Source organism: Salarias fasciatus, chromosome 11 (assembly GCF_902148845.1).
Source record: "Salarias fasciatus chromosome 11, fSalaFa1.1, whole genome shotgun sequence".
Lineage (NCBI taxonomy): Eukaryota > Metazoa > Chordata > Actinopteri > Blenniiformes > Blenniidae > Salarias > Salarias fasciatus.
Genome location: NC_043755.1, coordinates 31,716,466 through 31,734,061, shown reverse-complemented (window position 1 = coordinate 31,734,061; position 17,596 = coordinate 31,716,466). Strand labels below are relative to the sequence as shown.

Genomic DNA, 17,596 nt, shown 5'->3' with positions numbered 1-17,596 from the left:
TGGCGTGTTTTCAGGGGCTGATAAGACTTAAGCACATCTGATGAGCCATAACATTATGACCACCAGCCTGACGCTGTTCGGTCTCTGACCGTCTGCTGTGATAGCCGTCTCCACCAGGATCAAACCAGATCTTTCAGCTCCTCTAAGTTCCTCCTGGAGCCTGTCAGAGAGTCTTGGCTGCTAATCCGCTGGTTCATCAGCACTTTGGTTTCTTGGAATGAGCAGTGGAGGCCTGAAATGTCCTGACTGATAATAGTCTGACTGCTGAGAAAATCACCTCAACCATCCCACTCTCTATTGTTCTGCTCCTGAACATGAACTCTGAGGACAGACTGGTCATTTCCTACCAAACAGTTCCACGAAAATGTGGACCGAATGCGACTATTTCAATCAGTGTTCAGTGTGAGTAACATCCTCACAGTAGAAGTAACCAAGAACATTAAAAAAATACATTTTGTACTTTATACTGAACATATTATAAATAGTTGTTTTTTCCAATATGTTTTAATGGAATAAATATGCGAGCGTGATAATGTCGTCCTTACTTTTCCAGGATGGGTTTCCGCTCCTCCTCCCTGGTCTGACACAGCGTCTTGGCTCTCTCCAGCAGTCGGGACGCCTTCGCCTCCAGGTCGTCGTAAAACTCCTTCCCCTCCTGCGACTTCTTCATCAGGTCCTCGTAGGCCTCGTAGGATCCCACCAGGCCCTGCACCGTGCCGTTCCACTGCTGCTCCGTCTGGCTCAGGCCCTTCCGCACCGAGGCGTACTGCACGTTGGCCTCGGTCAGGGCCTTCAGGATGTTCTCCTGCGCCGCCAGGTTCTGGTCGATGTACACCTTCACCTGCTCATACTTCTTCAGCTGCTCTTCGAATATCCGCTGGAAGGAACGGGAGGGTTGAGTCTCACACAGACCCATCCTCTGTACTCTCAGTTAAAACAGTCCACCTCTCAGTCTGACCAAAAAGATTTCTGATCCAACTGTTTGACTCGGTGACAATGAGACGGAAACAGTTTTTTCTTGAAAAATGTCTCGATTTCCACAAAATCAAATAAATACCACTGAAAATTATGACAATTATCTCAACAAAAAGGCGATTTTAGTGACATCTTCTGGTGAAATGTCCAAAAAACTTCTCCTACAGCTGTTGCATTATGGGTGTTTTTACAAACTCATCCTGACGGGATGACTTAGAGGCCAGTTTGATAACAGCCAGGAAGCTCGCTCACTCGCTCTTACCTTCATGTCGGCTCGCTCGGTGGTGACGAGGGTGGAGGTGATGTCGTCCTGCTGGATCAGGTCCCGGAGCTGCTTCTCCAGAGAGCTTCTCTGCTCCCTCATCTCCTGCACCTTCCCCAGGATCCGCTTCATGCACTGCAGGCCTGCTACCTCCTCTGCACACACACACACACACACACACACACACACACACACACGCACACGCACACGCACGCACACGCATGCACACGCACGCACACGCATGCACACGCATGCACACGCATGCACACGCACACCACAAGAGCAACAGAATTACATTCAGTTTGACGCACATGACAGTCTTCATAGTCTGAATCTTAGCTGCATACTATGAGCATTATGAGTCCAGGGGCGTCGTACAGGAGGGAAATGTTAGGACAAATCCACGAATCCCTGACAGACAGGGGACTACATTTTCAAATATGGTCAGAAACAATCAAAACTATCTCTTTGTTTCATCACAGAGGATGATCTTAATTGATTTTGATCGAAAAGGTAAGATATACTTAATAAAAAAGATTGTCTTTTATTGATGTTGACAATTTTCCATCCTGGAATTTTACAGTAAATTTTACACTGAGACTTAAAATATGGCTTTTATCACTTTTTTTTTTTTTTTTTTTTTAACATTCTCTTGCATACTGCAGACTGTTGACGGTACAACCCACAAGCAGTAAGTACTGCAGTACTGGAGCTATGTAAAGCCTTTCATGGATCTGTTAGGTCCTCAAGATATAGTGACAACAGCCGCGCAGCGGCGTGCACTGAGGTTTGTTTTCATGGGGCCCAGAATTCTAGGTGGTGCCCCGATTGATTCTCTAACCATTCTGTATAAACACCTCAAACTGTCCTTTTTAAGTTACAGAGCTACAGAGGGTAAGATACAGAGGTCTTTCAGTTTTTCTTCAGATTTGACACTAAATGATCTGAGCGGCTGAATCAGGAATGTTCCTCACCCTCGCTGAGCTGCGGCCGCGGCAGCGCCTCCTGCAGGCTCTCCAGCGGCCCGCCCAGCAGACGCAGGTTGCTGATGTGCAGGTTCATGGCCCGGTGCAGCTCGGTGTTGGTGAAGCTGGCCTTCTCGTGAGCCTCCATGTACTTCTCCAGGTCCCTGCGGATCTCGGCCAGCGCCTGGCTCTGGGCGGCCGGGTGCAGGTCGGCCGCGGCGGGGCCGCCGGCCTCCTGGACGGCTCGCTCGCCGGCCTCGTCCGCCTCCAGCACGTCTCTGATCTCCTTCAGCGAAGACTCCACGTCGGTGAAGACGCCCGAGAGCACTGCACAGGACGGGAAGGGGTGATTCACACTGAACACTACAATTAAAGACTCAGGAGGCTTTTTCACTTCCTGTTCAGATCTGGACCCATTCAGAGATCTTCTGACGTTTTATAACTACCGTATTGGCCCGAATATAAGACGACTCCGATTATAACACGACCCCTATTTTTCAAAGATCACTTTGTGAAAAAAAAAAAAAAAATGCTGAAGACAATAAGGTCACTCATAAAAGAAATTTTTATCATACAATTATTATAAACTCAAAAACTCACTTCTGAGATAACATTTCACGAGATATAAAAAGGCTCAAGGTGTCCAAACTGCATATATGATGTAAATAACTTTCCAGTGCCTTTAGCTGAATCACGGCTCTCTGGTGGTGGACATTCCATCTTTCTGTTTTTCAGTGACGTATTCACTCACCCTTCTATCAGTCTCTCTGAAGCGTCGCTCTTGGGACCACAGAAAGCTTTTCTCATAGCGTTAGCATCTGTCGGCGTTTTTTCTGTGCTCTCCAGTATCGAACGAGGCTCTCTGCTACAAATTATCTCCTGGCGGCTTGGCAGTTGTTTGATGACTCTGCTGCGTTGATCACCATCAGTTTAAAGTTGGTATCATAACTTCGCCTCTGTTGTTTGCTCAGTTGTCCAGCGTTCAGCCCCTTTGTTCCAGACAATCCGCCATTTTTCATCAGATCATTTGATCTCATTTCATCACTCCACTCGCTCTCTGGTCAGTGATACTTTGGTTCCATCTAGTGGCGCGGATGGGTATTGACCGATCCGCGATTATAACACAACCCCATTTTTTGGATGCAATTTCTGGAAAAAAACATTGTCTTATATTCGGGCCAATACGGTAATTTTCACTCAAACTAATGTACATACTTTTTTTTTTTGGTTAGATATAACGACGTTAGCGGTGACAGTAGCTCAGTTGGTAGAGCGGGTCGTCTTATAACCGGAAGGTTGGCGGTTCAATTCCCGCAGGCGTAAAACTGTCGTGTCCTTGGGCAAGACACTTCACCCACCTTGCCTACTATGAAAGTTGTGAGAGTGAATGGTTGGTGGTGGTCGGAGGGACCGATGGCGCAGATTGGCAGCCTCGCTTCCATCAGTCTGCCCCAGGGCAGCTGTGGCTACAGTAGTAGCTTACCACCACCCAGTATGGAGAGAATGAATAATGCAATGTAAAGCGTCTTTGAGTGTCCAGAAAAGCGCTATATAAAACCATTGCATTATTATTATAAAGAAAAGATGAGCATAACTGAACTCAAGTGTGTCTTTTCCCAGCCCCAGGTAGGTATTTAAGAATAAAGAATAAGATCTGAACCAACTGACTGCAGTTTTTATTATTATACAACATAAAAAACACATCTTGAGAAACAACTATGGAATTTTGGGGCTATTTGAGCAGAGAAGAGATGCTCAGATGAGACGACACTTCCAGCAGCGTCTCCAGACACGCTGTAAGAACTGATCACACATCGCAGCCATTTTATTTGCATTTTTTGTTTGCAGATTTACTTCCACCACTGTGGATGGGATACTTTGAAACAAGTTTCATGTGGTTCATTTTATCTTCATTTTAATTATGTAGCGTATCCTAGTTCATGAATGCACAACGTTGACACCTCGGTAGAGGTTACAAGCGAACTCGGCTCCACCTGCCCCATTTAAAGCAATAACTCCACACCTGTCAAACTGGCTGATTTGTAACAAACCAACCAGTCCCCGGCTCCAGCTTCACTCCTGCGCTCATCCTGCTCCTCTGACGGCGGCGCCACTCACCCTGCATGGACTGGATGAGGCTCTTCACCGTGTCGGGCCGCACGCTCAGCGCCGCGCACTTCTCCATCAGGACGGGGGGGATGTGGCTGTACATGTCCAGGTTGTCCACGGACTCCGGCTCCAAACCCAGAGAGTCCATGAACTGCCTGCAGGAGGAGGAGCAGTCACAGGGATCAGTCACAGGAGACTGGAACCGGCCGGAACCGGCCGGACAGAGGATTCATTCTGGATTTTGGAATCCCAAAGGGGTTCATTTAAGATATTTCAATGAGAGACCAGAGATGCTGAACTTCCTGTTAGTGAAAGAGCATCAGAGCCATGCTGAGAGTGATTTTTTAAAAACATGAATGCTGCAAGATGCCAGATTCAAAGATGGTTATTTTTCCAGATATTTTACTGTATTTTGCACCAAGTAGCATAATAGAAAACAGCTGTATGTTGAGATCTCACGCATTTGTCTGGATTGTCTAAAAATGTCTCGTTCACTCAAGGTAGAACTGGGTTGTGTGTGGCTGCTGCTTCTCATGCACACACACACACTCGTGTACTCACTCCAGAGTTTCATTCTTGCTGTCGATCTTGGCCATGACGTCCCTGAGCAGCTTAGCTTTCTCCTCACTGAAAGATAAACAAATAAATAAATAAATAAAAGCAACCATCAACACCAACATCTGAGAGTACTCAATGTGTGAAAATCCACCAGAACTCAGAGTGCTTCTCTGTACCTGTAGAGCGAAGAGGCTTCGTGAGCGGCCATGGGCACGAGTTTACAGAAGAGGTCGGGTCCGGTGACCGAGGGGTCGGTGGGATTGACCGGCAGAGCCTTGACCAGCGGAGCGCCTGGGAAGGAAGAGCACAGATCAGAACAGGCTGACAGCTCTGAGCGCCACGTTTAGGTTTTAACTCAGGAACAAAACCGTAACAAATTCCCTTCAGGATCATAGCAGACTGCAGAGACGACAGTCTCAGGTGAGAAACCACCAGCAGGAAGGAGCAGGTTAAAAACAGAACTCTGACAACCACAGTGAAGTTTCACCTTTGACCGAGGCCAGAGTCTCCAGAGAGGGAACCGTCTCGTGGTAGATGAAGTCGTTATCCTTCTTGGCTGAATTAAACCTGCAGATTGAAGGAGACGCCTCATGTATTTATCAGGAAGTAAAAAAATGCAACTAATAATCAAACTACACGAAACGGCTTCAACAGTCTCATAAAACTGGACTGACTTTCCACCGATCACGTCCATGGTGAACCTCAGGGCCTCCTGCACGCTGTCGGGTTGACCCTGGGGGTAGAGACCAAACAGGACGGATTCAGGCTTCGTTCACAAAAACAGATCACAGACAGAGGCAAGGGGTTCTGGGAGGTCAGAGAGAAAAACTGCACCTTGGCTAACTTGACGGCTTCGTTGAGTTTGTCCAGAGAGCTCTGCAGGTAGGCCAACTGCGGCAAACACAGCAAACCATCAACAGAGAAACCATCACATTTTCACTGCTGCTGCATCACATTTTTACAGAGGATTTCATTTGCGTGTCTGCTGATATGACTGCTTTATTTTCATTTAATCCTTCTTGCTTCACTGAGACATATTTTTGTTGAAGACGGCTGAACAGTCTCCGTTTCTCAGACTTCACCGACCGTCCCATCACAGAACAGAACGCGTGATGAGCGGATCGTCTCCAGAACTAAGGCCAACCCAGTGAACTAGTGAAGAACGATCAATGGAATGAAAATGAGTGAATAAGATACATTCAGTACGGCTGCTCTGCTTTTCTTCTAAAGGCTCAGTTCCAGCTGTTCCAGCCTGTGTGTGAATCTGACACATCTTCAATGTTTGGTGACGGAGCGAAACGAGTCACTTTTAAAAGGAAACTCAAGACCTTCGTTTTTAATCCAGCTTTTATTTCATCTTTTGATCATTTGTTTTGTTTTATTTTAATATTTTGACATATACCTTAGAAACTTGGCTATTTACTACTTTATTCAGTAACATTTTATACCTTATGGAAACATTTTAATTACTCAGTTTGAGTTTTATTTTCTATGTATATTTTATCTTTCCAGTTTTTATTGCTTTTTCATATATTTGTATTTTTTTTCTACATTTTCTGTGATATCCAAGCTTTTTCACTTGTGATCATAATTTCAAGCAGCTATTTTGATTTCCTGTTTTTGATATTGTCTGCTTTTTATATTCTAATAACTTTATGAAGTACGCCTTTGTTGTCTCAAACATCTGGAGTGACTTCTTTGTTTAAAAAAAACAAAAACAAAATGGGAAGACAAAGACTTTTTAGAGAAGCAAAAAATGTGAAAAATCCTAATTTGTCACGTATTACCAGTAGGTTTCACTTTGCGTTCAGTACAGACACACAGTCATGGTTACTCTCTGCTCGGTGTGTGTGTGTGTGTGTGTGTGTGTGTGCGTGCATTAACTGTTCTGTGCATGACTCAAGATGCAGCCTCTCTGCATTTCATCTTTTTTTTGTTGACAGTTTTAATTCAAAGCTCAGTCCAGACAGATGATCAGAGGGGAGATTCCGAGTCTTCACGATGAAGCACTTTCTCTGTCAAACGACTCAATGAATGAATACTTGAATTGGGTTTTTTAACTCTTGCAGCATCAAAACCTGGAGATGAAGCTTCTCATTGGATAAATTGTGGTTTTGCTTATTAAATAAATACAATTTAGTTTAATCAAACTTAGAGATTGTTTGGAAAAAAAAAAAACATCAGAAAAGCATGAACACATGATATCCTGAAAAATCTGAATGTATAGACTGTTATGATACCAATGAGTGTAATATCGTAAAATCTGAGGATAAGCCCATCGTATAAACAGTGTTATTAATATTTCCTGATTCAGCGTTCCCTCAGTGAGCCTCTGGTCTCTTGTTCCTACCCGCTCTCCGTACTTCTGCTGCTCCTCCGCCTGTTTTCCCATGTGAAGCTGTAGGAAAGCAAAAGACGACACGTTTGTGTGTACCTCTGACTAATTACACACTCCCACACACACACAGGTCCACACACGCACTGGATCCCCACAGAAAACACACTCACGTGTGCAATAGCAGCGAAGTAGTAGATCTTCATCTGGACCAGCTTCTTCCAGTCTTTCTGGATCTTTCCCAGCATGGAGGCCGTCTCAGAGTTCTCCAGCGCCCTGCAGGCCTCTTTATAGTAATCCACCACCTGCAGCACCACAACCACAGCGATCAGACTTTAAACGTGGCTTCAATTATTGATTTGCACACTTATGTGATGGATGTGATGGCAGGAAGCCAAACCTGAGCGCTGATACGAGCCACCAGGAAGCTCTTCCTGTTGTCCAACATGGATTTCTCCAGAAGACACTCCTGGGCCTGGCCCTGACAGGAAGAGGGAGAAACTGATGGGTGATAATGGTTTCCATCACTGTTCGTGTCTATTAATACTGAATTACCATAACATTACGACTGCTGACGGCCAAACGTTCACCACAAACATCAAACAGGAAATGAAAGCTATTCACTGCACTGGTGGGTGGTCATAATGTTGTGGCTGCTGGGCGGAGCGCCTACCAGCATCAGGTTGATGTTGAGGTTGAGGATCTGATGGCTCATGTCGACGCTGAAGCTGTGGCTGAAATGGTCTCTCAGGTAGGAGAACGCCCCGGCCGAGCACTGGAAGTGAGTGCAGGACACCTTCATTCCCTGGAAGAGTGAGAGCCGGGAGTCAGCAGGAGTGTGTGTGAGTGTGTGTGTGTCTGTGGACAGTCTTTCTTTCAGCGCTACCTCCTCAGACACCCTGTTGTCCATGGCTCCCAGCATGGAGTGCAGCGCTCCTGCAGGAAATCCGCAGGAGAGAGTTGGTTAGGAGCGCCGCGTACAGATGGGATTCTTCTCACCGTCTCTTTATCTGTGGCTTCAAATCATTTCTCTGTCTGTTTTTTTTTTTTTCTTCTTCTAAAATCTGAGCTGCATTTTATGTATGCTCCTTTTTTTCTTCTCCAAATTGCCTCACAGGAAGCGAGTGTTCGGTTTTCATCACGTAAAATCTCTGAACTTCCTTTAATTGTTTTATGGAGCACATTAAGGAGACGAGGAAAACTCCTGCAGAAAGCTGTAAAACAGACGCGTCTGACAAAAAACAACACAGGATGTGCGCTAAATCTTGGGTTTCTCAACAAAAAAACAAAAAGTCAATAAAGAATATAAACAAGTGACAAAAAAGAAATAATTTCCTCGTAAACATTTCAGGGGCTTCAAAAAGGGACGGAGGAGTTTCCTCCGTCAGTGATCTGAAATCTAATAACATTTGTTAAAACTTGTTTTCTTAAAAAAAAAAAATTAGTAGTTCTACCCTCCATTAGTTCCTTTTCACCTTGATTTTTTTTCTAAGGAAATGAAGAAAATAACGCCCACAGCACACTTTAAAAGGCTCTGATTTAGTTCTTAATTTACTGAGAACAGCAGGGATTGATCCATACTAAAAAGATTCATACAGTATTTATATGTTCACAGTACAAATTCTATCAATTTCTACTAATTTAAAATAAACTCTCAAATAAATCTACTCACCCAGATTGTAGAGGATGCAGGCCTGCTCGTAGCTGATATCGTCATGTGTGACGGTTTTCCCCGAGAAGATTTCCGTCCTGAACGAGTTTTAAACAGTAACAGTGAATCAGTGAGAACATCTTGAAGTTTATGGAGTAAAAGGAATCAGTTCTCATTCACAGAGACAGCGGGTGTTTTCAGAAAGTGGTGTTTTCAGTCGCTCTGAGCAGAGTCGCCATGCAGGCATCCAAAACACAACAAAGGTTTTACATTTTCACTTGAAAATGCTGTAAACAGTGAACAACTAGAGTTGCTGTTATCTAATACCAAAGGAGTGAAAACATTTCATTTCAACTTCTGATTTTCTTGCACTAGTAGGTTTACAGCATAACAAATGTTCTGTATTTTATTTTTAACATTGACTGTAATCCTGTCACAGATATCACTTGAACTAAACACGACCGTGACTCTGCTCAGAGGCGGCTCGTCTTCCTGCCTGCTTACCATGAGATGGGCACGGCGGCCTCCTGGCCGGCTCCCATGGGCACGCGGCTCTGGAGGTAGTGCAGCTGGCCGAAGTACTTCCTCAGAGTGCTGCAGCCCTCGAAGTCCCTGGTCACGTTCACGGCGCTCTGCCAAGCAAAAGAGTTGAATCACCCGTTAGTCCCTGACATCAGTACAATCCCCACTGATCGTCCTGAAACAAGCCATTTCCACACCGATCGATTAGCAGTTAATCTGCATTTTCTTTGCTCTTTCCTGAAATACTGGTGATATCCATGACTGAAAGAAATACTACAAATCCATCATAAAATATTAACAAAAACATGTTCTGTTACAGACTGACTGCAGCAGATTGAACGATATAGCTGATACCATTCAGAAAGATTCATGACAGAAAATTATATATATGACATATATCGACTTTAAATTCCATCTTCTTGTGCGTTCAGTCAGTTTAGATTTTGTAACTCTTCTCTGAAGCTGCTCAGTGTTGTTGATCGCAGTGCAAACGTCTGGAGTTCTTCCAAATTATCTTTCACCACCACACCATTTTATGTGCCCCTAATTCCTTGTATAGCTCTAAAGATCTATCAGGAGAATCAGAGTTTCTATGCAGCGGTGAATGCACCCGTGGAGCCGTCAAAATAAAGATGAACCACAGATCAGCAGGACAGTCTGAGCTGGAACTCGCTGCTCTTCAGCCCCACATCGTCTCCGGGTTCAAAGAACGGCCCGGATTTTATCATCATTCACACTTCAAGAGTGAGAAAACCGATTTAAAGTGAAATCACCTGTGAGTAACGAGCAGAATTCTGCTTCAACAAGCACACTGCCACTTTCTTAGAGTTTGGCTTTCTATGACCACGTCAGTGGCGACACACGGGAATTAACTAAGACCCTGTGTACGTGACAATGTTTCAAGTGAAAACGCATCGATCTTGTATTTTCGATTGAGAAACGAGTGTCTGAAATGCTGAAAATAACGTGGTTTTCCTGTTAGTTTGTGTTGTTGGTTGTTTTTGTAATGAAACCAAAAAAACTTGCACATAGAGAACGGTACGGTATCAACATTAGCAATGGGAGAACGAGGACATCTGGATGGACACATGACCAAGCTGGACAGTTATTACAGTGACTGTCAACTCAAACGGCGCTCTTCCATCACTCTGATCCGGCTCGACTCAGTTTTGGTCAGTGTCCATTACAGTGGAGTCCCGCCTCGGTGTGGGAGGACTCGTCATATCGAGGCGACACGAAACTCAAGTGATGTTATTTGTTCCGTCTGGCTCGAGCTGAATCGGCTCGTCAGCCACCAGGACAAACGTCTGCACATCGATGTTTCTGTGGATCTGATTGGGTTTTAAAAATGGCGGGGCTGACGCTGATGGGCGGGCCGCTCTCCTCGGCCAATCAGTGGCCGGCTGTCTGCCGACGCCACATTTCATGTCATGACACTCTGGAGGTAGACATTGTTGTTGCTGTCTATCTACTTGCACATGAGCAGAAGAACTAATTACTACAGTTTCAAAAAGTTGCGTTTTAAGTAGCTCCGCCTGCCACAAAAGTTTTGCGTTTTCACTTGAAAGCTTTGTTGCGTACACAATGCCAAAGCAACTAATCGTTCTTGAATGATTTGTCACTAATAAGACAATAACTTTCAAATAACCAAACTCACTGAGATTAAAACAATCATAGCAGCATAAAAAAAAGACAAGCTCAAACGCCAACACAACATAAAGAGCCATGGAAACTAATTTCTCCACTATTTAGAATTGTTTTGGTTTTCCCTGAGCATACAAAGGGGTCGTTACTGAGGTTTTCACAAACAAACAAACAAACAAACAAACAAACACAGATTATATATCTAAAGCAATCAACATGCTCCTGTCAGCTATGGCTCAGTTGAAAGGATGGGCCATCTTCCAGTAGAGATAGTCATGGTTCAATCCCTCAGTGGCCTTGGACAAGACAATAAACCCTGAATTCCCTGTGCTGTGTGATCACTTCCATTTAGCTTTTGACATCCTATGAGGTCAACGGTCATGGTGGTCAGTAAAAACGCCTCACAGTCAAAGAGGTAAATCACAGCCTCAGAGGAAAATAGTGGAAGGTGCTCACCTGCCGCAGAGTCTCCAGTTTCTTCATCTGTTCATTGTAGTTGTCTGGATTCTCCCCATAATTCTTCAAGATGAACTAGAAGAGAAGAAGATCAGAGCAGCAACAAGTAGGTGAAAAGGAAAATACATTCTCAATAAAGCGTTTTCTTTGACAACAGCATCATGTTTAACATCATCTTCCACCTCCTGATGGCACCAGGATTTTTTACCATCCCTTAGTTCAACTGTATATGATTAATCTGTCCAAATCTTGAGCCACGGAAAATCTTCTATTGTATTTGGTCACAACCTTTCCTGTACAGCGACGGCTGTAATAAGCATCAATCGGCTGAACGCCAGGTCAGGAGGGAAACCAGCCTGGACACACGTGTTCACTCTTCTTTCTACATGCACTGCTGGTTCACTTTATCTTTTAATCATGGAAGCAGGACAGACACACGCCTGCAGGGAAGATGCAAAGTGACACAGTAACAGGAGAGGCTCCGTCATGTTTTTTACCCTCCACAAACCACAGAGCTGCTTCACTTCCAGAAGTTACATGAGCGATCATCAACAGACTGCCTGATTCCACAGTGTGGCCCGGACTGAAGTGACTCAGCAGGGCAAAGAGCTGCACAACTATCTGATTCAGGAAGAAGTCAGGAAATGGGTCATTAGATAAAGGTGACGAGGTGAAATCCAGCGGGCAGTGAAATTGATCTGATGGTCTGCTGTGTGAACACCAGCTTGTGAGCGTGCTTCCGCAGTACATGTCACCGTGTTGGGCAGAACGGGAGAGCAACTCCACAGTGGGGATTCATTTATCATAAGTGTGTCGAAAAGGTTCACAACTCTGTCTTCTGAATTTAATTCAGAACGTGTGGAAGCATAAACATATCTGTAATTATTAAACATACGTACATGAGCCGTAGGTTTTTCAGTAAGTTCTCAGTGTTGATAAATAGCACTTGTTCTTAAACAGCATAATGAGCTTTCCTGCTCTGTCAATCCAAATGTTCCTTTTTCTCAATGATGAAACAGGAAACAAAAACACAGGGATATTTTCAACCCACTTACCAAAACATTAATCACCACTGACATTAAAATAATCTGTAGTTGCAGCCCTACTCAATAGTAGTATTGACATTTGGTTCATTATTATATCAAAACATAGAACAAGCAAATGTCTGATGTAGCATAAGAGAATCAAAATCCATGTAACAAAGTGGTTTGTTGATCAGTTCTGTCTGGATCAGGTGGTATATATGCTTCATTTGACAAAAGGGTTACAGAGGATGTATTTCCTGTCAATTCATCTTTGCTGTATTTTCATCTTTACTGTGGTTATGCTTGTCAATACTGTGCCCGGGATATTTTAATTACTTGATTTTTTACTCTGTTTTATTTATATTTCAACTTCTGTTCTTTTCTGTGTTAAGTAACGCTACAAAAGATTTCCCTGTGTTATTAACAACGTCTTTCTAACTACTAGAACTTTCTACTAACAAGAGATTAATCACACGGTTGTTACTCTACTTTTTCATAAAATCTATTAGAACGCTCAGGTTTGTCCTAACTCCTCATTAGAAAGCTATGGGATAATAATAATAATAATAATGATAAAACATACTTCAGTGGAGGATTATTGTTTCTTTTCTGCAAAATCCAGATGCCGCCTCCTACCCAGGGTTTAAAAAGCTCAGATATCATGACTTTCTAATTAGGTAAATCAAGCATCTTGCGTGTTAATCTCCATGTAGAGCTGTGCCAGCATTACTTCGTATTTTGCAGTTTCCCTGGGTCTGTGACCTGCTTCAGCTTCAAACCAGGTCATTTAACGAATAGATATTTATTACACCTTTTTATTTTCTGTTGTGGATGCCTCTATAAAAGGATAATCACCACAGTAAATCTGATCTGGATGTTTGCGCTGCCCTCACTCAGGTGCATGTGACAATGAGATCACTGTTGTTTTCATGTAGCCTGACTGGGCCAGGAGGAGCCACACTCAACATTTTTCATCTGACATCCTCACCGGTTTTCTCTTTCGAACATAATATTTTCATTTCAACAGAGTTAGCCACTTAGCTAACAGCTAATTACGAAATTAAAGTTAATCATTATCGGCTACGAGGCAGCAAGCTAACGTTAGCAAACAAAAGGCGGTGGTCTTAGCTAGCTTCCCAGCTACACCTTCTGGAAAATTCCCTTCACCCGGACATAGAGGGGCAGCTATCTTGCTCCGTGAGCGGCGGCTAACACCGACGCCTCGGATAAAGTTATCCCTCCGTCCATAATCCGTGTTGGGCTGACTTTCGACCTCAGCCCTGTTGCTCCACTCCCCGCCCCGCTCACCTGCCTCACGGACGGGTTGAACTGGAACTCCCCAGCCTCCTTCAGATCCAGCCAGATCATCGGCATGCGGGGGACCGCCTCCATCGCGGCCGTGTCCGCCAGTGAAGTGTTTTAATCCCGCTGTTAGTTTTGTAAACGACTCTCCTGAAGATATTCCTCTCCCAAACAACTGTGTCATGTATCCATACACACTCCAACCGGAAGCTGGAAGCGTGCGTGACGTAGGCGCCAAATACGTGTCGTGAGGCATTCTGGGAAATGGAGTTTATGACGAACAGGCTTCGTTAAAGAGACAGAGTGGAAAATTAAGACCAAACAAAGGAGGACATGGCGGAATAGACGTTATTTCTGAACATACAATAAATTTTCATTAACTTCATCACAGTCCATAAAAGGAGTGTTCAACCTGCGGCTCTGGACCTCAATGCGGCTCTTCAGCTGCTCTGGAGCGGATCCCTTAAGCTTCCGTAAAATTATATTTTCAGTCAATAGACACTTTTTTTCTATTTTATTTGTATTCCGTGATTGAAAAAGATAATGATTCCATATCCTGGAGGAAAAATTCAGCTAAATAAGATACAACCACTAAAATCAGGCTATTATAAAAGTAATTGTAATAATACATGAAAATGGTGAAAATAAATTGAAAGGAAAAGGTTTGAAAAAGAAGGAAAATTTTATTTAAAAATCTATCTATCTATCTATCTATCTATCTATCTATCTATCTATCTATCTATCTATCTATCTATCTATCTATCTATCTGTCTGTCTATCTATCTATCTATCTATCTATCTATCTATCTATCTATCTATCTATCCATCGATCTATCAAGACGGGGTCTTTTATTTATGTTCAATAACTTTTTTGGGATGCATTTCCTCTATAGAGACCGTGAAATATCAGGATATCAATCTGCTATTGATTCAAGTCAAATTCTTGGTGATCTTCTATAAGCTTTACTTTTTCTTCTCCGTCACAGTGTTTCTTTTTGCCTCCTGCAGGTGTCACTGCTGTATTTGAACAGCTGCTGCTTGAGGGCATAATTCATTCTCCATCCATGACAGACTGAGAGAGAAAGAGAGAGAAAGATGGTCATGGGTTAATTATGGAATAATCTTCTGACTAATCCGTATTCAGATGAGTGCGAACACTCATCTGCTGCCACAAAACATTGATTGTCATCTCTTTGTATCATGTTGAGTTTTGTCAACACGCGGTGGCAGCGTGCCAGCAGGGCTGGATTATCATATTGACATGGAGAGATGATAATGAGAGAGACAGAGACAGAAAGATGCAGTGACAATTCTCTTTTCAACTCGCACACTGCATGATGACACTGAATACAAACACAATCCAACACGACTGGAACTTTATTTTATACATAAATGCCTCATCCCAGAATATTTTAAATGTATTTTCACTGTTATTTAAAACAGAATTTTAGAAATTAAGCACGGATTCTCATTCAAAACCACGTTTAGTCAATGATTTGACACAAGGGAGAGGAAAAAAAACAGGGGTGAAATATTCAAACTGAAACATGTTTGGACTAAAACCAGTTGTGCATCCAGAAATTTGTAGTTTAACATTATTAACAACATTACTTTTTCAAAATCAGTACACATTTTAGGAAAGAAATCTTTTGTTACAACATATTGCACTGAGAGCTACAGGGAGAGGCGATGACGATGGAAACAACATGCATTGATCCTGTTTGACTGTGACGAGCTGGTTTCATCTATGACGGGTGTTTGTTTTAAATAAAGGCCTTTGCTAGCATGCCAGTGATTATTATATCATTATACTGTGTTTTGCCAAGTGTAGAACCTGAGGTTTGCCTGTCGAGGCCCGTCAGCAGCACTGGATCTGCTGCTTGAATATATGTGTTTACCTGAAAATACACCAAACAGCATTTTAACAAATATACATCAGAACCTTCTATTATTTCAAAATAGTGCCATAATAACCTTTCAATTCAAACTTTGTTTATTCTGTGTTGTGTCCCAGAGTATAGGTGATGAAAATGAAAACATCAAAGAAAAACCCAAACACTTAAAAAGTTTGTTGCATTTTATGAAACTTTTTACTATGTTTCAAAATTAACACATTCCATACTTTATAATGTCAACAAAAAAAGATAGATAGATAGATAGATAGATAGATAGATAGATAGATAGATAGATAGATAGATAGATAGATAGATAGATAGATAGATAGAAACCTTAAATACTGACGCTAATGATACTGACATTTCATTATCGGTCTACATTTGAGACAGTTTCTGTTGATTCTGTAGTCTCATCCATTTATCCACCTGAAACCACTTTACTGTCAAACTTCAGGCTAAAGAAAAAAAGCTGACACCCTTCCTTGGACAGGTTGCAAGTTCATAATAAACAGAAATAAAGTTACTTTAACACCTACATTAAGTCATCATTTATTTAAAACACGTTTGGACTGTTCATAAATAGTAGTAAAAGAGAGAAAAATCCACTTTTTAGGACAAAGTGTCAAGTTTTTATTAGAATTAGTTTTTTTTCTCTCTGCATTTAATTCACCTGAAACTGGTTCAAATTTAAGTCCCTACATATGTAGGCCACAGTTAACACTCTCCTTATATTAAAATGATAAGCAGGCTATTATTTTAAATAATTTATTTAAATTATGAGCATACATCGAAAATCCACAGGCACTTCCTCGGACTCTAATTTTCATATCTATATATAACATTCATTTATAATTTAACGCTCACAAGTCCACTCTACAACACTAATGCACTTTTATTTCATTTTCTCTTCTCTTTCATGCTCTCTAATGCAACCTGTTTCTCCTGGAACATGAGATAGTGTGTAAGGCTCCGTCAAATTGGAGTGAAGTCCCGTTTCCAAGCGGTGTCACATTAAAACGTTTGTTCAAGGGAGAAGCTGCTGCAGCGTCACTTCGGCATGATGTCCACTTTGGCAAGAAGTGGAAGACAAGATGATTTAATCTTTGTTTAACTTTGGAAACAGAGAGAAATGCAGCTATCCATCCACCCTCTGTACTGCTTCTTATCTGGAAAAGCTTCCATCATGCCTTCAGCCCTATGAAGCTAATTTGTCTTCATCTTTCTACGTGAAGCCGACTTGTGTGAATAGAATTGATAATAATTTAGATTTCCATTACCCGGGTGTCAACATTGGTCGATTAGCTGTCACGTCTGTGGCTGCGTGTGACACAGAGCTGGAAAGGCCCACGTCCGCCGCGGCGTCTTACATCATGTCGGGCTCGTAATTACCCGGGAAAGCAAATGTGGGAACTTTCTCTCGGGGTGCGGTTTAATCTGACGTGATGTGAGCTCGGAGTGCAGCGTGGCGGGCGTTCTGTCATAAGCTGATGGATTTTTACTACAGAGAGGGAGGAACTCCACAGCACATCGCTGACAGGACGAGCGCTGCCTGGAAATAAAATCCAAAGCTTCAACACCAACATCTGCTTCCCCGGTTTGACCCAGACCTGAAAAAAGAGACATGGGTGAATCTCTATTACGATGGTTTCAGAACCATGTAATTGGGGTTCATTGGTCTCTTAAGTGCCCATAAGTGAGTGTGTGTGTGTGTGTGTGTGTGTATGAGAGAGATTTCTGCAGCTTCCAAATCTTGTGTTGAAGCATCTTTAATAATTGCCGTAAAGACACGAGAGGAAATTTGCTGGTTTGAGTTCAAACTGCGAGGATTTCCAAGCAGAATGTTGTGAAGTTTGACAGACGTGGGAGTTTCAGGGCGAAGGAATCGCAGCATCACGAG

General features: G+C 42.8%; 1 protein-coding gene across 1 annotated transcript; it reads right to left on the bottom strand.

Moving 5' to 3' along the window:
* Nucleotides 1-523: 523 nt before the first annotated feature.
* Nucleotides 524-14,021, bottom strand: LOC115397483 (tyrosine-protein phosphatase non-receptor type 23-like). The gene is made up of 18 exons (XM_030103840.1): nucleotides 13,811-14,021; nucleotides 11,478-11,552; nucleotides 9,360-9,487; nucleotides 8,877-8,953; nucleotides 8,091-8,140; nucleotides 7,878-8,009; nucleotides 7,605-7,685; nucleotides 7,378-7,509; nucleotides 7,220-7,267; nucleotides 5,704-5,760; nucleotides 5,544-5,602; nucleotides 5,357-5,436; nucleotides 5,046-5,160; nucleotides 4,873-4,938; nucleotides 4,321-4,466; nucleotides 2,212-2,529; nucleotides 1,238-1,392; nucleotides 524-877 (listed from the first exon to the last, which is right to left on the bottom strand). Exons 1-18 carry the CDS (start codon nucleotides 13,892-13,894, stop codon nucleotides 542-544), a joined length of 2,139 nt encoding a protein of 712 aa, XP_029959700.1. The 5' UTR covers nucleotides 13,895-14,021; the 3' UTR covers nucleotides 524-541.
* Between the last annotated feature and the right edge of the window lie 3,575 nt (nucleotides 14,022-17,596).